The 20,768-nt window shown below is 38.4% G+C and overlaps 1 protein-coding gene across 2 annotated transcripts in view; it reads left to right on the top strand.

Moving 5' to 3' along the window:
* The window catches only part of LDB3 (LIM domain binding 3), a 119,546-nt gene that overhangs the window by 66,017 nt on the left and 32,761 nt on the right, over positions 1-20,768 (top strand). The window contains exons 6-8 of one of the 2 annotated variants that reach the window (XM_009483395.2): positions 5,508-5,677; positions 6,643-6,679; positions 10,593-10,689. In XM_009483395.2, coding sequence (XP_009481670.1) covers positions 5,508-5,677; positions 6,643-6,679; positions 10,593-10,689 — 304 coding nt within the window. Of the gene's footprint in view, positions 1-5,507; positions 5,678-6,642; positions 6,680-10,592; positions 10,690-20,768 lie in introns of those variants that run through there. The other variant, XM_075717504.1, reaches the window with a different exon arrangement.

Raw genomic sequence — 20,768 nt, 5'->3', positions numbered from 1 at the left:
GGCGTGGATTATATGAGACATTTTAGGATATATTGGCATTTTCTACTAAATGCTGTAACATTATATAATGCAAATAGTAATGTTTAAAAATTTTACCTTTTTAAATGATCAGATGATTATAAAGTTTCACTGCTGAGCACATGGAGCCTTTTCATTTTATAAAGAGTACATTACAAGAATCTGTCAAATGGCGTTCCAGCCATAGGGGTGGCTCTGCTGGACTGCAAAACATCATCACCTTTTCCCACCCGTGGAAGAGATCAAAACACACTGTCTTGTGGGGAGAGGAAAATGCCCTTTCTAGAAAATCCCAGATAGGGTGAGAGAAGCCCAAAGAGTGCAGCTAGAACTGGAAGATCGGCACACTTCCTGGGGGGTTAGGGATTTGTCTTAACATGTAGAATTGTGAAGTAAAGAATCTGAATAATTAGAGAGGCTTGAATCATAACTCATAAGGTGGTAATGAATTATATTAGCATATACATATATCTTGAAAAGAGCCAAATGAATGGGTACATAGATAAAAAATAAAAAATCAATTTTCATGGACGTTGCACCAGTAGCAGCAAGAGCTGTGTGAAATGCCACTAGCAAAAGCTCTGTTCTAGCTTTTTTTTCCTCATTTTGAACATGAAATCCACCTATGGGTTTTTTTCCACCACATGGGTGTTTTTGAAAGGAGATTATTATTTCCATTAATCCTTTTGCATCAGACAGTTCCAGTGGAACATTATTCTCTGCAAACAACTCCACGGCTATGTTCTCCCCTGTAATGTTGCAAAAAAAGATTTTCTGCGCGATCCGTTATATAAAGTACCATTTAAGCTTCCTTCATTTTGGAATGTGACTCCTAAGCCTAACATTCACCTGGCCCCAGAAGAAACTAATGTTTCTATTCCTATGTGCAGTCAGGTGCAGGGGACCCTCAAAATCTACTGTGCTGTGAGCTACAGCCTGTTTTGTAACGTCTCTTTTTTAAACTCGTAACACTTAGTGACAAAACAATTTCCTGAGTAGATTGTTGTATTACAATTAACACAGCATTTTTAATCTAGATACCAAGGCGAGGTTTGCGCTGATATGACAACGGTCTACCCATTGACTGACATGCATTGACTGCAACTCATTTCCTTAAGGTGTTGCTTTGATCTCTGTAATATTCTGAAGTTTAATTTGCGGTGGAAACTGAGGATGTTCTTTAGTTTGCTTAGTTGATCAAGTCTGAGAGAAGATTATACTTAATGCAGAAATATTTGTATGAGAAGTTTGTCATATAAAAGCAGACCAATTTGTGTACTGATTCATTTTGTCCCAATTCTCTGCCTATAATTTGGTCTCGGCACTTAATTACTCTTCTTTGGGCTTTTCACTTCACGTTAGAGAGAAGGCCTGGAGCCGCAGGGTGTACGTCAGATCGTAAGCATACTCAGGCTGCAGATCTAAAGGGCTTCTGTTCTTCTTGGCAGACAATAGCTGGAAACATGGCTTACTTCTTTTATCAGTGATGAAGAAGAGACAGGCTTCAGATAAGAATCCATTTCCTAGTTTGACCGTTTGAAATCAGTGACGTTTTAACTTAAGTCAGTGAGATCAGAATCAGGCTCATGTCACTTTGAAAATAACCCGCATGTACTGGGTCACCATGGAAAACATAAAGGAAAGCATATAAATCATTTATACTGCAGTTATTCAGACCTCATGCTGGAACTTAAAGGTAGAAAAATTTGAATGCCCTGACTTTGTATCTTTTCTCACTCTATGTTGCTTTGTTTTAATTGATTTTGATATACCAAGAACCAAGAGTTGGTTGCAGTAAAACCATGTGGTTGGTACACGTCAAGTACATTTCTGTCAAACCTCTTCTAAATTCCATTATGCGGTTTTAGCCAAAGTCACGAGTCATGTAAGTAGACATAAATCCAACAACTTCATCAGGATTAAGATCTAACAGTTCTAGTAGCAGAGTCAAAAATGTGATTCTACAAAATGAAGTGTCGTGTATCCTCTACAATAAGTCAACTTGGCTGGATAATCTACCAGTCTGCAGGAACTGTTTGTTTGTTGGGTTGGGGTTTTTTGACCTCTTAGAGCTTTTTTTTAATAGTTGGAATCAGTCTAATATCCAAAGTCACAATATTTCATTGTATGTCTACATCAGGGGTAGAACACTGCAGTGTTCCTAAGTTTTTACTTATTTACTTAAATCTGAATAATGACTCCAGGGAGTGATTCCCATGGTAAACTATAGTTTATAATGAAATCCAAGAAAAATAATGATATTAAAAGAGGCTTGACTGTCTTTAAAGCTTGTTTTAATGTTAATAATGTGTGACTTGTATGACGATGTGAAAAAGGGGGACAATTTTTTACTGAATCCTACTAAAATAACTTAGGCTATAATATGAAAAACCCCCAAAAGCTCTAACCCATTTGGAAAGAATTTTTTTTTTTTTTCAGTAACATCAATTTAAAGTAATATGCTTAAAGATGCATGGTATTTCTGCACATACACACCCAGATGGAAAAAAATTAAATTAAGAGGAGGTATAACAGAGGTATTAACATGGTTATGTGCATCTTTAGGCTGTCTGTAAGAATCAGCTGTCACATTTAGGTTTATGAAATGCTCATAATCAGTGATGTACTCTATTTAACACTTCCATGCTGAGTGGCTCATATGTCCTAGTTACTCATCTACAATGTAATTATGATTTTAAAAAAAGAAAAAGGCCTGTTGCATTAAAGACAGAGTTGGAAATATTCCAATGTATTGCATTAATTTAGTTCAATTTATATGAGCGTGTTTCACTCTGCTAGGGAAGGTTAATTCACCAAGCTCCATTTCCTGCCTTAATCATCTGCCATAAGGATATTAATGTCATATTAATGCCACACATTGCTACTGTGAAATTTGTGGTCCAGCCTCTAGTGTTTTTCAACTACCTTTGAGCTAATGGCATATCTATACATACACTTGCAAACTGCTTTTTTGCAGTTTGTAGAAAATTGACCGATACGGTCATAATACAAGAACAAAGTATTTCAGCTAGAGGATTTAAACAAAGGGATTTGAACTGTCCATGACTCGCGCACCACTGTCGCCACGGCGGTCCGCGGTTGCAGTCAGCAGTACGGTCTATCCAGTGGTTCCTTATCCAGCCTACAACAGCCTGCAGCTGTGAAATTTGCTGTCACATCCAGCAGTGGTTTAAGCTTCAGCAGGATTAAGAAGTAAGTCTGGGGACAGAAAGCTAGCTGTTGGCCAAAGCCAGGCAGTCACGTGTGGCAGAGATACAGGGCAAGGCACTGCGCGCTCAGTCATAGCCCTGAAGTGGCTGGGAACTGGAGAGTGGGGTCCCCTTTTGGGGAACTTGTACCGGAGCCTTTGCAGTGACAGAACCTTTCAGCAGTAGCCGAGTGAGAAGCGGCAGCAGAACGGTCACGAGGGGCTTGCTGACTTTCTTTTGGTATTATGGAACCTCTGTTCCATATAAAGACGCTTCCCGCGTGAAGCCAGCAGAAGGCAGAACTCGCTACTGCGCTTACTTCCCTGCCTCAGCAAGCCCGAAGAGGAAGACTACTGCTCTCTGTCCCACCTTCCATCTGAAGAAGGATATGGCCCTAGTTTGTCCATCGGTGCACTGATGGCACACCCTTCCCAAAATAAGCAAGTCCACATTATGCCTTCCATACCTGCTAGTGTTTAGATATTGTAAAGATAGTGGTCTAGGAAACATGAGCTAAAAAAAGGAGCTGGAAAATGCTGCTTCCTCCTACAGGGCATCTTCCACAATGACAGACTTTTTTTCGTAACTTTTATGTTTTGTGGCAGAGCTTAAACTGAAGAGTCATTTTTATTTCTAAGCTATGCTCCATCATGTGGCTGCTTCTACTGAAACATATAAAAGAAAAATAACTGGGTTTTGGACCCTGCCGGGTCCTCAAGAAAGTGAGAAGTTTGCATATACTGGAGCTTAATGAGGAGTATAAATACTCCTTTAACTAAAAAAAAAAATGCTTTTGGGCCCATAGCACATATAAGCACACATCTTACTTGAAGAACACATTCCATGCTGTTGTTAGGGGCAAATCCATTAAACCAGTGTATATTATGCATTGCTGAAGAGGAGGAGTGTGGCAGCTGGAAAATACTGGTATTTAAGGCACTACCTGGTAATATTTTTTATTACAGTGTATGTTACTGCTGTATGTAGGATATCAGACATGCTTCTTGGCTTTTTCATGATTCCTCTCAGGCTTTCAAATCACAAACCCAACCTCTCTGTAGATTTTCTCTGCACTGTGGTATCTCAGAGAACACTAACTTTGAGCCTGAACCAAGGAAGCGACTTTTATAGCAGGTGACTGCTCCCGGAACGTTATAGCAGTGACTTAGTTGGACCAAATGGCCCTTAACTTTTAACAGAGCCATTTCTCAATTTTCATGAAGTTGAGCATGCTGCTTGCAAAGCTCTATACGGATTAGCGTGTTAAAGCTGTTACAATAAATCACTTGCTTCAAAAATAGACCTTGTATTTAGAGAAGTCATGGAGCCAAGTTACTCCAAGCACACATCATCCCCTCAGTGTATATTTCTGCAGCTCTGTTAATATTTAATTTTAACTGTATGCTATGCAGAAGTTATTTTTGCAGAGAAAAAAAAGCTATTAAGTTACTAAGTCTGTTTCGAGCTTGCATCATAAATCAAAGAGAGGTTACCTCACTTGTGCTACAGAGCTTTGTAGCTTTGACTTTACGTGTGCAAAATTGGAAGTTTCTTCCTGGGTATATCACTTTGCAAGGTGATTAGAGATGTCGTAAGGCTCTGAGATACATTCTGCTGTTAAAGATTTCAGATACAAAATATGTATGCAAGCCTTGAGTGCAAGTCTAGGCTTCTTATGCTTCACATACTTAGTAGACAATGAATCCAGAGTTATGGCAGCTGGAAGTGTAATTCAGAGTTTGGCAAAGAATAATCATCTCTAGAAAAAACTATAAAACCCTATCACACATTATTTTTACAATGAAATATGTTTTTTCTTTCTAATTGCAACCTTAAAATACACTGGCCCAAAACTGTAATAAGACATAACATAAACCAGTGTCAACATGAAGCCATTTTTATAAGAAACAATATGGGACAAGAATGCTCAGAGAAATAACTGGTTTTGCCTGGCATCCTCTCCTTTATCACGGCACATTACTCCAACCACCATAAGCTTGTGGCTGCATTGGCTGAGGAATCATGAACAGACATTTCCAAGCATTTTCACACTATTTTGAATACACAGATCTGAATGATAACAGGCCATTTCAAAGTCAGGATGAGCCATAACATTCTTAATTCACATAAAATTGATTTATGTATTTTTTTAAAAAAAGTGATATTTTCAAGGCTGTTTTGGATTGCTGTTACTCTGGATGAGAAGCTGTAAGATGAGAGAGAGGTTGGGATGAAGGCTACCATGTGCTGTTTCACAACGTTTCACTTTCTGAATTGCAGTACCCTGCCTCTTAAAGATCCTCACATAGACAGTGCCTCTCCGGTGTATCAGGCCGTGCTTAAAACTCAGAACAAGCCTGAAGATGAAACCGAAGACTGGAGTCGCCGTTCTGCCAATCTGCAGTCTAGGTCTTTCCGTATCCTTGCCCAGATGACTGGAACAGAGTACAGTAAGTCGAATAAGAAAACATCCCCCTCATCCTGATTTTAGATTCATGTCTGTATTTTTTTACCCCAGTATTAGCAACTGATACTCGGGGAAGACTCAGGTCCGGCTTGTAGTCATTGTCAGCGAGGGCTAAGATCAGAGACACCTGGATGTAACTTGAGGGAACGAGGAAATCAAAGTGCTCAGTCTCACCTCATGCTTTATGAAGAACATTCTTTGATCTGCCAGGGGTCTCACCATAAAAGTAGAACAGTAAAAAAGCATTTGGGACCCCATGGTTCTTCTTACTTACAGATCAAATCTGTGCAGTGTAATCTTTCATTTTCCAGCAGCCTAGCAAAGCTGTCCATTCACTAGAAAAAAAGATAAACAACTTGGGTCTCTTGTAACAGTCTTTTATAGAAGTGACTTCCGGAGGTAAAAAAAAATCATGGATCACCACTTGTATTGAACCGGTGGTTGCCTATCAGTGCCATTACCTAAACCTAGATCTGCTACAAATGTCACGGGATCTGCAACTTTGTTGCCTATGGAAATGTTTTTCTGACCACCTGGTACTAACCTCAGAGCTTGTTTCTGATCTAGAGAGAAGGAAATTCAGGGAACTTTCCCACATCAGGGGGAAATACTTAGTATTTCCTCCTCAGATGAATCTGCTGCTGCCTCTCATGCTTTCCTACAAAACAGCAGGCCCTCTCTATAGAACCATTGCCTACAGCTGTGAAACACTGCTAATAAATGAACGAGAAAGTAGTTGTAACAGCAACTTTCCTACTAACATCTTTCTTCCTAGCTCTAGGGAACTGTTCCTCTTCATGCTGTGCTTACAAAATCCACAGCTGCAAAGTCAGCATGGACACACTTTTAGACAGGCTTTTGATATGTTTCTAAAGAACTTATAATTTCAGCATGAAGCCAATTCCTTCTTTTCTTTCTTTTTTAACTGAAACTTTTTTTTGCCTGCAGTGCAAGATCCGGATGAAGAAGCCCTGAGGAGGTCAAGGTAGGCAACTCCCTGTGAAAAAATATGGCTTTCTCCTTACTGATAACCAAATAATGTTTTAAAACAGTATTAATATGAATGTACGTTATTATCTTTTTGTCTTAAAATATTCTAATACATTTACCTAAAAAAATCACTAAAATCAAAATGCTATCAGTGAGAGGCACCTGAATGAAAAGGATAACAAATTATTAGCATGACTTTAGGAAAGACAGTGCAAAAATCCTGAAGTGTGTGTTCAAATCTGAAAGCTCTCTGCACATGCAACTTTTGTGTACTTTACTGGCTGTGTGAATGCAATAAGTTCCTAAGACCAAGCCCTGTGTAACTACTTGACTGTGTAACTGGATGAAAATATATAATGTTGTGACAGCACAGAAATTTGTGAGCAATTTATTTGGATGACCCTGTGATCGACATTTGATTCTCCTGAAATGATACAGTAAAGGAGTTGTTTCCATCCACGTCCATAATCATTTGCTTATGTTTTGTTTGGAATAAATACCACCCAAATTTGTAGAATATGGAAGCACAGGACTGCTTTTGCTAGTGGATAAATGTATTTGTTTCATATGATACCAAAACCACTGAAAAAATGGATATGTCCAGAGATATAATAAGGAATTAAAGACTTATCATCATGTTATGTTGTCCTACACAGCTGGGAAATAGATGTATTAGAGATTCTTATGTTGAGCTTAAAAACTGCAGTTGAATCGGAACGTCCTGCGTGCAAGCCTGATTTTCTGTTTGCATACTTCAAATCCCTATATCATGTTAGCTACTCTAAGCCGCTGGCGGGGTTTATGATCTGTTTGATAACTCAATCCACTTTATCTTCTTTTTTCTTTTTTCTATTTTTTTTTTTTTTTATTATTATTATTCTTACTGCTGTGTGGCTTCTGGAAAGGTTTTGAGCTTTTGATCACAGTGCAAGTTACAAAGGTTGAATCAGTGAGAAAGATGTCTGTCATCTTCCCTGTGAAAATACAATAAGTATACTTTTAGTTTATGTTTGCTATAAACCTTCCATTGCAGTTCACCAAAGTTCATGGCTAGGTGCCTGAACATCAGGCTTGACGTTGCATCCCTCAGGGATTTATTTCTTCCCTTAAATGTGCAAGCCTAATTCTTATTAAATATATTGTGCATTATCTGTTTTGATGTAGTAGCACACATCAAAATCCTTATTATGATGGGATTTAAAGCACTGTGCTGAACTTAACAGTCCCCCATACACATCTGAGAGTAATATGTTTTTTTAAAGAAACAGTCTTTCTAGCTGTAGTCTGTGGCTTTGGAAAATACTAGATATTGAATCTTAACATAGTTATTTTCAACATATCTGATACCATCTAGTAACACATCAACATATGCGAATTGCACGTTCTATTCAGTGTAACATAAGGTACGTGACCGTATCTACTGTGCTTTGCACATTTTCTTACAGTTTTGAGATATCACTGTGTCATCCTTTTTTTCATGAGGACCGTTATGGTTATGAGTATATTTAGGCACAGCTGTATTACCTAAAGAGGTTTAAGGGCATTCATTGGTAGTAGAGGCAGAAGGGAGTATGTACTAGGTAGTTACAGGGGTACAGTGCAACCGGCATGAGCTCTGCTGCAAGGAATGGAACGGGCTCTCCTTCCTCCCTAACTGGTAGTGCTTGTCCCATCTTGGTGGCTTGGTCCCTACCTCAAATGTTGCGCAGGCTCTGCTGCAGGTTTGGTAGCAGCAGCCCTGGTTCCGCAGGCATCCGTCACATAGGACTCTTCTGGGCCTGTTGGACCCTTTCTGTTTAATCTTCTGGCCAGGCCCCCTCTTGATTTTGTAAAGGATGGAAGGACCTATGTCAGATGCACAGAATCCATACTTTAACTCCGTTCTTCCAGCACGATAATGGAGTAGAAACTCCTCTTCAGTATCTGCTCCAGATAGCCTGTACAACCACACCCTTCTCCATGCCCGTGGTTTGGGATCACCTGGAAGGCTTCCTGGGCTCCTGAAAGCAAAAGGTTTCCATGGAACTGTGGAACCTGAGTCTTGCCAGATTCACTGTTGCATTAATCCCGTGCTGTGCTGGCATTTTGGAAAAATCGTTCATGTTCCAAAGCTTAAACTGCCAGAGTTTTCACAGTGTGGGGAATTTTGGTCTCGCGGCATGCTGTGAGCGATCTCTCTCTGGTGCTTTCTCATGTCTCTCTGTGTCAGCTCTTCAGCGTAGTCAGCAACAACTTCATGAAATGGTGATCAAGTTTCTTCCAAACACTTGGGGGGAAAAAAAAAAAATACATGTAGCTTATTTTTGGCCCAACTGTTTTACATAATAGTAACTTCTAGATTGCTGCTTCTAACTTCATGATATATGCTCTGAACAGAACCCATAAAGCTGGGAATTTTCAGGTGGCAGAATATTCCTTTCCGTTAACATTAATGAGCGCATTGCATGACTGTCCTTTGCTTATGCTGCTGCTATTTGGAAGGCACACATAAGATTATAACTTGCTATGAAAACTTTCCATTGCTGTTGTGATGATTGTTACAGAGTATTTTCCAGAAAGATGGTCTCCATTTCAAGCCAAACAGATGTTTCTGAAAACCTTTTCCTTGAATGGAGGGGTATATCTTTAAAGCAGTAAGGGAATTCCTGAATTTCATGTAAGACCCACTGTAGCTAGTATGCTCCAATGTAACTTGAAAAAATGCCATTGTGAAGTTTCAGCATTTCAGCTAGGAATACTTGATATCTTTTAATTACTTAAAAGCACAAAAGATAGCTTGAGAATTCATACATCAAGACTCCTTTAGGAGTGTTACTTGCATGACGCTGTGTTGTTAGGAACAGAAGACGTAAAAATATCAGTGAATTTGTTGGCATTTACTCTGTTTATTTTTTTGTGCTTTCTTCAGCCTGAGGAGTAAAACCAGCCCATTCTGTTAATTTCTGTTTGGCTGGTTTCACTCTCAAGTTCCATTGCATTAACACAATTGTCTTGTGTTTTGGGTGTAAATAACGAGGGGAAAATTACCTTGTTTGCAATGAATCAAATATGTTTTGCAAATTAACATTTTATTTTCCATTCTGTTTGATATACTTGTCCTTGACTGTGCTCTCGTCCCACATCCTCCTCCTTCCCCTTTTTATTTACAAAACCTGAATTTCAACTGTAGGACATCTAGAAGAGATTAAATACTGAGAGGTGCTGAACGTTGCTTACAACTTGCTCCAGTGCCCCAGCCTGCAGTCAAAGGTAGCTAGGGGGGTTCGCAGGAGGTGGCCAGTACTTCACAGGACTGATTTTCAAATCCCATGTTACTCTGCTTTTTGACACAAACGACCAGAAATATTTATGCAAATGTCAACACTTCTACTCGCTTATGCTGAGAGAAGCTATAGGAAAGCACTGCTGAAACCTGTGGCTGATGGTCCTTACAGGAAAGACGGCGGGATAAATATAGGCTGACCTAGGTATTACAGAATGGAAAATATATGCATTAATTTTGCGCTCGTATGGAGTTCACTTTCACTGACTGCTCAGGTTGGGGAGGTGGGGAAGCCGAGAGAATCCGCTGGCAGGAAAACAATGGGATTACACTGTGTTTCTAGCAAAAGCAGCCCTGTAATACCAAGCACAAGTCAAAGAATATGAAGTTATATCGAGTTACTTCTCAGAAATTAACAATTACAAAACCTTTCATATATGTCCAAAGAGGATCAAAGCCGCCTTTGTGCTGATTTGAAAGCCGAGGAAAAAAAATCCAAATAAATTGCTGTTGCCCTAGTTATAAGGCAGGGGAGTGGTAGCCATGATCCCTAACCCCTTTCTTTCTCCCTCCTTTCTTTCTTCTCTCTCTGTGTGTGTCTCTCCCTCTGTCTCTGTCTTTCTCTCTCTCTTTCTTCATGCCACAGGGAAAGGTTTGAAACGGAACGTAACAGCCCACGCTTTGCCAAATTGCGCAACTGGCATCACGGCCTATCGGCGCAACTCCTTAATGTTAAAAGTTAAAAGCCCACATTTAGCAGGCAAATACACGAGATAGAGATTTGCAGTAAAAAAATTAACTGCTGTCCTGTGTTAGAGCCTAAGAGTGACACACATGGGACAGACTGACTGCTAGGGCCTTTCTCTGAGTGCCTGTCTGCTGTAGATTTCCGCTGTTAGCCTGGCAGCCATTCACTGTCACCAAAAGTAAAAACAACTATACAGCCCAGCTCAAGGGTTGTTGGGGGTTGGACTAGGTGACCTTTAAGGTCCCTTCCAACCCAAACTATTCTATGATTCTATTCTATGTTCTTCATTACAAAGTAGATTAGCTTTTGTCGTTTGCTATATCAAATGTAACTTCAGTAAACAGGAAAGCATCACTATTGTACTCTCTTGACTTTAATTCTGGAAAAAAATGAGAGGGAAGTTATTGACAGTATTTCTTTAGGAGGAAGATTACCGAGTTTTACTGCTGTAAAGATAATTAAGTAGTAGAAAGAGCAGTGAAAAGGAAAACTGACTGAGCCTGGCCTAGACTTTGCTAAATGTAAAACATGCTTAGTTTGCATAGTTGAATGATGCCATTTGAAATAAGGTATTAGTAACATGAAGTTATATTTGTTTGATATATTATACTGGTAGAAGTCATTTGGTAAAACTGTCGCTGTAAGTTTTCTGTTGGAAACCCAAATTTGTCATTAGATGAAAGCTAGAGATAGCCGCGGTTGCTCAGGATCTGTGAGGAAATGACGTTTTGCTAGAGGTGATTTAGGACTGGGAAGAATATATAGTACTTCTAGTGCACTGAAGTTTTTAAAAGCATCTTGTAAGTTTTAAGGAATATGTTGCCCATTCTTTCTGTATTGCTCTTGCTTTGACCCACGTTTTTTTCTGTATATAGCAGCATGCTTTATCTGAAATAAAAGGTTTTAAAACTAAAATAATTATGTGCCTGTTTTACACCATACTTTATTCTGTTTTAAAACAATAACTGCTTCAACTGATTATTGAAAAAAGGAGAACTTCTTTTTCCACAATAGAAAGTTTAGTCAAAAAGCTTTCCCCTATTCCCTATAATTCTTACTGACCTTGAAGTTATCTGAATTAGAATAAACTGGACAAAGCAGCTGAAAGAACAACAACAGAAATGAATAAATATTGTATTAGGAGTGAATGAAAACAAAGCGTAATTAATAGTTGTTAGATGGCAACCTCTTGATAATATCGTTTAGCATTTCCATTTGAATAATACGCATTTTCTGGCAATGACGTGTTACTTTGTGCCCATGGCGAAGGCACTTGAGACATTGCTGGCGCTTAGAATGGGATCTTTTTGTTTCAACATTACAACAATGCTTTAGGCTGTGTCAGTCAAGATACGGCAAACCTATACCACAGGCCCCCAAATATTTCTATTTTCTGTATGAAGTACACCAAGAGCAATGTCACTTCCCGTTCTAGTTTATGCTCTGATTATTAAATGAAACAAAAATATGCAACTAAATTAAACTGTTTGTGCTATCCGTAGACACAGTTGCTGTTAGCCCTCAAGAATGCGCATTGGGAGTCCTTAGCATTAATTGAAGCAAAAATTTCTGGTGATAAAGCACCGGTCTCTGCAATGGAATGTTGACTCTGTTGCAGCCCTGCCTACAGCCCTCAATAACTTTATTTTTTTTCATTAACATCTATAAACTGCAAATTGGGTACCTTTATCTGGTAGCAGTAATTCTGATCAAAGAGATTAGTGCATGAGATTAGATTGAAACTCTTACACTTTTTTGCTGCTTCCAAACATCTGGAATTTATATCAGCAGTCCTTACAAGAACAAAGTTCATTCAAACTCCCATTGTTTTTCTGTGTTATAGAAGGAAGGAAAAGGTACTGTTCATGGAAGATTTTGCATGAATCAGCCAAATACTGGAGCGTTTAAAGGAGAAAAAAAAAATCTAGCTATCATACTTTAAAAAAAAAAAATAGTAATTTTTGAGTATTATTTAAGAATACATGAGCACTAGTTCCTTTTAAAATGCATTTCACTCTTCTTAGATAAGTGCCATAGCAATTCAGTAAGCATGCCATTTAATACACAACATTCATTTATATTTTCCTTACGGGAACACAAACAGATTCTGATTGTGCCATCTTATTAGTGCCTGTGGACAATCAGCATAACTGCATGAAATAAGAGCAACATTTTAACTTTTCCTGAATGTTGCTAAGATCAAACTTCGGTTCAGAGTGGGTGAATTTTATTTATATATGGGAAATTTTGATAGAATTTAAAATATCAATAGGCAATTAACTTTTTTCATAAACATCAAATGTACCCAAGTAAAAAATCTTCCAGTTCTAATTTTTAACCAAATTAAATGGTTTTCTGAATAAGTAATAATACGGTGTTTTCATTAAATAGGAATTGTGTATCCTTAATTTTTTATGAACATAATACATATGCTATTTGTTTCAAATAGTCCTAGTGCATGTACTATAATGCAAAGAACATGTATAGATTATATCTCTATGTTTACACAGTGTTTTTTAATGATCAGAAAAGCATAGTGTGATCAGATATGAAACTAATGCAGCTGTAATTAAGGAACCCCTTCCCCTTAGCTCTGCTTCAGTGGATTAATGATAAAAATTCAGTATATATAAATCAGACAGAAAAATAGTTGTAATACTTTTTCCTGGAGGATACAAAATAGAATCTAAACACTCTCCAAGCTTGTAGAATTTCAATTCTTTATGTAATGACAGAAGAAAAAAAAAAAGTAACACAAAGTATCTTCAATGGTTGGTAACTCTTGGAACTTTTGCAATGACAAAGACCTTTTGTGAAGGTGCTGTCATTAAGCCCGAAGGCAAGATTGTTTACTACAGCAGATTTCTACTGCTTAGTCCAGTCCCTCTCAAAAAATCTCCCAAGTGAGGGGCTTTGTTAATTAAACTGTCAGTCAAATTTCTCTATCCAGTTTCTTGTTTACATTTAGACTTAACTCATACTCCTCAAAAATCTGCCTTTATGTTGTCATGGCGATCTTCAAGCCCAGAAAATGAATGTTACAGATCTTTCTTTATATAACTTTTAATATAACTTTCTTTTTATAACTTTAACTATTAAGAGGCCTTGGGTTTTTTTCCTTCCTCAGTAGGAGACAGACCTTTTCTGTAAGGTGGAGAAATTGGGCTGGATTTCTCATTCTCCTACATCTCATTGCTAGAGACTGTAACAGACTTAGGTCTGATAAGAAATCGTTAACAGCTTTAAGAAACCACTGGCTTTTTTCTAGCAAAAGGTCAAGTCTGGCCTGGTTATGCCCTATTTTTAATATGTCCAAGCTTATCCCAACATGTGTTGCTTCTGATTGACCAACCCCACCTTGCAGTATTTCTCCACCATTTGCAGAAGTCTGCTGATTTGCCTAGGAAAATTAGTCTCAGTTAATGACAGGCTTAATGAAGGTTAAAATAGGTTCCTGATTGAAGACTCGATAAAGTCATGTAATTCCTTAAACTAGCACTGATGACAGGCAGGTACATCTGTCCCACACTGAATATATTTTGAACCATGACTGTTCTGCTGAGCAGAGGACAATGGCTGGTGACAATACCGTCTTCTAAATAGCCACTGTGTGAAAAAGAAAGTAAAACGCAGGATGTGGATAGTGATATTAACCCCCTGCCCTTCCCAGTATTGCCAGTAAAGCATAGTGTTATAAGCATTTAATGAAGATACAGCAAAGCTGATGCCAGTAGGAAATCAAAACCAAAAGGCCTTCCAGGTAAATCTGCTTGTCTGGTTATGACACAGGGAAATGCTCATTTTCTGCTGTGGTATAAGATCGTTTGATCTGAACTAACCTGTTTCCTGAGTACTGCTGCCTTGCCGTCTACTCAAATGGCCTCCTCCTCGCGTCCTAGTTTGCGGCAGGAATACTGACTGCATGCGGTGTGTGCGGATGGGACATGGCTCAAGCGTGACTTTAGGAAAGCAGGCATGAGAACTTGACCTCTCTTCCTTTCATGCATGAAGGAATTGCGAAAGGAGAAAGGTCCTGTGGCTCCTTCCCTTGCCTCCCTTTTTCACGCCTGCCTGCATGGGGAGGAGAGTAAGTTGTTGCTATGTAATAAATATAGAGGTTGCTTTCTTTTCATTGTGGTTTCTCTCTCATTATGCACAACTGTGTGGAGTAGTGAGGAACAAGTATTTTAGGGACTACTACTGCTTTTGAAAAGTCCAATTCTTGTGTATCACAGAGCTGTCTGAAGCCTTCTTCAGGGGCAGAAGAGGTGACACCAATTTTTTCAGTCGTGCGCTCAGGTTCCCACAAGGACTAAGCTCATTTTGTGGCTGCTTTAGCAGTGTCTACCATAAGTTTCAGTGACTGGGACTATCATTACACTACCATTACGTGTATTGGAAAATACATGGATATTTGCACAAATTTTAGTTTGCAAAGTTAAAAAGCTAGAATTTTGGTATGGTACACGGTAGTACCAGATAATTACTTTTTTTAATCAACAGCTTTCTGCAATACATATGAAAATGAGTTGACTAAAACTTGCTCTCAAGTACAATAACATCCTTTGTTCTACTGCTGGCCAAAGCCATCTGACACCACCAAGCCAAGCTAAGGCACCTTGGTCCCTTTCCTTCGTTTGCCAGAGTTTCCAATGATTAGCATTGCTGACCTGCCCGATCGCCAAAAACTTCCTATCTGTACGCTAATCAGATTACCAAAGTCTTTTTGAAAGATATACCTTATTTTTCCACAACAGCCCATGAAATAAAGCAGACTTCTATAGGTAGCTTTCTCATTTAAGGAACGTAGCTGCAATAAAGGATAATAAGCATATCAGTTTAATATATTCTGATCCCCACTTACCTTTTAGCACCTAAAGAGTGACAAAAACATAGGAATAGTGAATGAGCTCAATTGTCTCTATGGAATTCTGAGTGCAACCAAAAGAGAAAACTGATCAAATATAATGTCTTTCTTCCCCAAAATACTCCTGGAAGTTCTGTGGGAAAAATTAATTTAGAGATCGTAACTTCCTTGTTCTCAAGCCGGTTCTCTGCAGAACCAATTGATCAAAAATGGTGACCATAAGGTATGGTGTATCCCCTTGAATGTACTCAAAATTGAAAGAGTGAGGCTTCTACATTAAATTAGCAAACACCATGAAGCTTTTCTTAAAATAGTTCATAGAGAAAGTAACGCATAAGCTAACAGAGCTTGTGAAAGCACAAGATTCAATTTTTTTCTTTTGGGGAGGGGCGGGGGGTGTACTGACCTATATTTAACATCTCGTCTTTACCATCTGAGTCTTCTGCATGTTCCTGTCCAGCACTTAACTTCTGCCCATGCAAAAGTTAACATCATTTTCATCCCTGCTGTGCAACCTTTAAGATTCTCGTACGCATCCTTCCGCTGATGTAGATAGCTAACCAAGATGCCAGTGCACAATGCTACCTTTCTCTCTGACTACTCCCTTGCATTGCCTTCAGTCCAACAAGGACAAAGCAGTTCTTGCGTGTAGCAGGCTTTCCAACAAGCACGTGTAACCCAGAGGTACTCGGCTGTGGTCTGTGGATCATCAGTCTGGCTCACAGAGCTTTGTTTAGGGTGAGCTGGAGAACTGGCTGATAGCATAGCACTGGCACTGCTTCCTTTTATTCTGCTTCTAAATTGCATTAATGTCAGCAAAATTACGCTAAATACTAATAACTTCCTAATAGTTCATTTCCACGTAAGCATTCGTTGTAGTTGACCTAGAATTTTATATGATTACAAATGAGAGAGAGGGAAGGTAAGAAAATCCTTAAGGGAGTTTATGAAATAAAATGTAATCCACATTCTAAAAGAATGACAACTGCTTTAATTCATACTGCTTACTTATGTGGTTCAGGAACTGAATAGAAAAGATGCATTAGTATATTTCAGATGCAGCTTCAAACTTAGGATAATACCATGTAGAGAAAGTATGAATTTTCTAATCATCGATGTGCACAAATTAAAAAGTAGCTCTAAAAAACTGCCAGCTGAAATTGAGATCTATGGGTTCTTGTTCTTCTCACAGCTTCCCTGGAGAAAAGTGAAGTCATGATGAGAAAGAACACTCCAGTGAACGGGGAATAATTTCCTGGTGTCCAGTACCTAAACTTGTTGTGCATTGGTTTTGTCTATAATGGTCACAAATACAAACTGAAAGTCCTGATCCTGTGTTCAGGTGCCTGCTGGCAAATACCTGTGCTTTACCGGGGGGCTATAAAAAGCTGGAGGGAACCGTTCGGATAAATCCAACTGCACAGTTAAGGCTAAGATAAGGAGTAATTATCTGAAATATATCCCAGCTCAAATTGCTCCACATACTCAGAACTTTGCCATCTTTGTTCTTATTAAGGTGATGTGTTTACCAATAAGATAAATTGGAGTACATATGCTTGCATGCCAAATAATCACTATGCAAATCCTGGAAAAGAGTTATCTTAACTTTCACCAACACTGATGCTGCTATAGTTCTAGCTGCATTTATTATTTGGCTGTTAAATATAACAACATACTAGTAGATGCCACTAAAATGCATCCATAGGAGGTATTTGCTTTGATTTTACTGAGCTGCTTTGATTGAGTTCCATACCACTTGTTGAGAATGAATTGCTGGTTGTTTTTTCTTCCACTGAATATAGGATAATGCTTTTCCTATTCTGTGGCACTGTCTGCACAAACCGGGATACCTTCTGGGAGAAATGTATTTCCCTGTTTTGGAAAGCAGATGTACTAGCAGGATATATTGCGATCGTTTTGGCGTGGGCTGCTCGCATTCTTAACTACGGTGGCTGAAAAAGAGAGACTAGCTCTTCTTCTACCCCTTTTTTTCTGATCCCAAGCTAAAGTTTTAACTAAATCAGCATGATAGCTGTCTTCTGTCCTCTCCAGTTAACTGCCTATGATTTCTGTGTGTGTCTTAATGGTGTCTTTGTTAAGATAACAAAAATATAACTTGGGGGGGAAAAAAAAAAGACAGTCAATCTCAATACTTTTATATGCATCTGACCATGGAAAAACTCTCAGCTGCAAACACAGAAAGGTAGAATAGCCTCATGGGATCAGAACAGCAGTTAATCTAGCTCAATGTCCAGTTTCCAACAGGGTCAGTATCTCATGGCGTTGAGACAAAAATGTTTGGAAGGCAATAATGAAATAGCTTTCACACAACTTGATTCTCAGACACCCTGTAAGAATTTTTGTTTTAAATTACTTTGTGACTTCTTAAAAGGAAAATTTTTTTGTAGGCAAATATGTTTATGTAAATTTAAGTACATGTTAGGATGAAAGCTATTATAACTCTAATAAGGACAAGTCCTGCAAATCCATAATATACTACTAGAAAAACAGAATTTTTAATTTCAGTAGATATAGACCCTAATAATCTGTAAGTCTTAATAACTATTTCCTCTTTGAAAAAAGACCAGTATATATCTCAGGTTTGATAGAAGACTATTGGATGATCAATACAGGAAAAATACTGATAAACTGAATAGTAATATTTATTTTAAAAAACCCATAATCTCTTCTTAAAGAGGGTGAGCTGATATTTTAAATACTCAGTTGGGATCCAGGAGAGCTTCTTTCAGTTCTTGGCCCTGCCATGGACCTTCTTTTTGACCATGAGCAATTCTATTAGGGTTTAGTTCCTCATTTCTAAAATGAGAAAAATACTGTGTTGCTCCATGAGAATACGGAGAAAAAAAAATCCATTATAGTATTCACTTACTGCTTCAGTACTGAAAGACAGAGAAGAGTTGAAGGACTGTGTGGTCTCTCAGGATGCCTAATGTTCCTTATGTCATCAGATCTTCATTACTGATTAAATGATTCTGTGTCTACAACATTTTAATGGAACAGAGAGGAGCTATTCAAGAGAGAGTCTGGATCTGTTATTCTCTAAGGAGAAGGTAGATGCAAGGTGCACAAGCTCCACATCTCGGGTCACCTGTTACATGTACATGTTTGTTTGGGAATCGTTTACATTTGGTTTCCAAAAATAAACTAGAACGGGAAAGTATTCCAATGTCCAGTACATACTGTTTGGATTCAACAGACTCGTTTATTGGAAACTCTCTGAAGTTTCTTCAGACTCTTTTTAGGATCCAACAGCATACACAAGCCTGGCTTGCAAAACAAATTAGACATTTCATTACTCAAGCTATTATAATTCTTGCTAGTGTGTGGGAAGGAAAGACTCTATTTCTGTCATTTAATTCACTCTGTCTTTATGACCATATCATGTAGCATATTTTTATAAGGAAACATTTCATAATTTCCATTGTATAATATACTGTGTAATTGGGAAGACAGTATATTGCATAAATAAATTGTTTGAGATATATGTCCAATATGTAATAAAATCTGTGGGAGTTGCACTGTTCTCTCAGAACAGTCATCGACTATGGCCCTTCTATCAAAAGCCATTTCAGCTGGGGACTAAAAGGGCAGCAGACAAAAAAACATTAACATTACATCTCTCCCAGACAGCTCAAAGCTACTCTCCACTACTGTCAGTTTTTTGAGCAGCCTGAGGAGCCACAGAGATTCAAACTGTTCATAATATTCTGAGCCAAATTCTTTCATGTTGTGGAGGTATTGGCTTCACTGAGCCTGCCCCAGGGATGTATTTGACTCAAAAGTAAAATTAATTCTGCATTTAGTTAAAAAAAAAAAATGTTTTGATTGCAAAGGCTGGAAATCCAATAGTCTGTTCCTCAAAATGCAAGTATTGCCAATAAGGGGCACATCTGATTGTGAGCCTTCCTCGCTGTTAGCCAAACAGGAATTACTCCTGTTGACTGGGAAGAGAAATAGTTCCTGGAAGCAAAACTGTGAAGAAGTATTGTGTGCCTTTGAGCTCATCTTTCCCTTTACTCTCTGTCTTTTCCTGTGCTTTATTCTGTGGAAGTACGTTTACTATACTTCTCTCTCTCAAACTTCACAACTCCCCTGCCATTGTCACTCAATGTTGTCTTATACTTGTACGCTCATGGAAAAAACTTTTGTGAAATCCTGACCTCAAAGTCAAGTGACATTTTTCTGCATTCTTCAGTACAGCCACAGCTAGTGGTGCAGAAAAGTTTGGATCAGATTAATAGTAGCAACAGAGGCCTAACGCTGCTTCTGCCTGACCCCAACTGCCTGCCTCTTGGTCTTGACTACAAATTCTCGCAGAATATTTGGTAACGCTGGAAATAAACAATGCTTTATTCTTTTCAGGCTGTGACTGTTTTTTAACACTCTTGCATGATTATGGCTCTTGGTGTACTAACGCTTCCCCCACCCACGCGCACAGTTTCTAATCCATCCTCCTCTACCTTGTTTCATTCTGGCTTTCGTGTACCTGACGTTCCAGGAATTCACGGCTTGGTTACCATAAAGACAGTGTTTGGTTTCTCATTGCTTTAGAGTGGTGAACCAATTGACCTTATTGGGGTATTTACTTTCAAGACAGGTTTTTCCATCCTGACCATAATAACATTCTTAGTCAGACAGCCACATCTGAGGGTCACATCAGATCTACTTCTGGGTTTGAAAATCTGGCTTCAATTTATATATTTTAGGGGTTACATTTTTAGTTAGAGGTTTTAAGAATTGGCAGAGAATGTCTGTGCCCAAACCTTTGCTGATGTAAACTGGACTGGTTTTGATAACTTTATTGGAGCTAAACTAAGGAAAGAGCACGTGACTGTATGTATATATGTACGTGTACATACATAAACACAGAGAGAAATATATGAAATACTACTAATAATGTGGAAAATATTAAGAATAGCCTTCCAAACATAATGTAAGATAATGATTGGAGCCCAACAAATCCACATAGATAAATGTGTATTCCTTTTTTTTTTTGAAGGACTCTTCAGTTGGGTAAATGAGGACATTTGCTTTGTGTGTTGTAATTCTAGATCCCAGTTAAGAAAAATGTTCTCATTTGGCATATTTCAACTTTAAGCGTGTTGCAATTCCAGCACAATTCCTTAAATAGGAAAGGACGCAACCACTCACTAAATTGCTAAATATTAAGACTCTCTCAATTACTT

Source organism: Pelecanus crispus, chromosome 10 (genome assembly GCF_030463565.1).
Source record: "Pelecanus crispus isolate bPelCri1 chromosome 10, bPelCri1.pri, whole genome shotgun sequence".
Lineage (NCBI taxonomy): Eukaryota > Metazoa > Chordata > Aves > Pelecaniformes > Pelecanidae > Pelecanus > Pelecanus crispus.
This window is presented reverse-complemented; position numbering and strand designations above follow the sequence as displayed.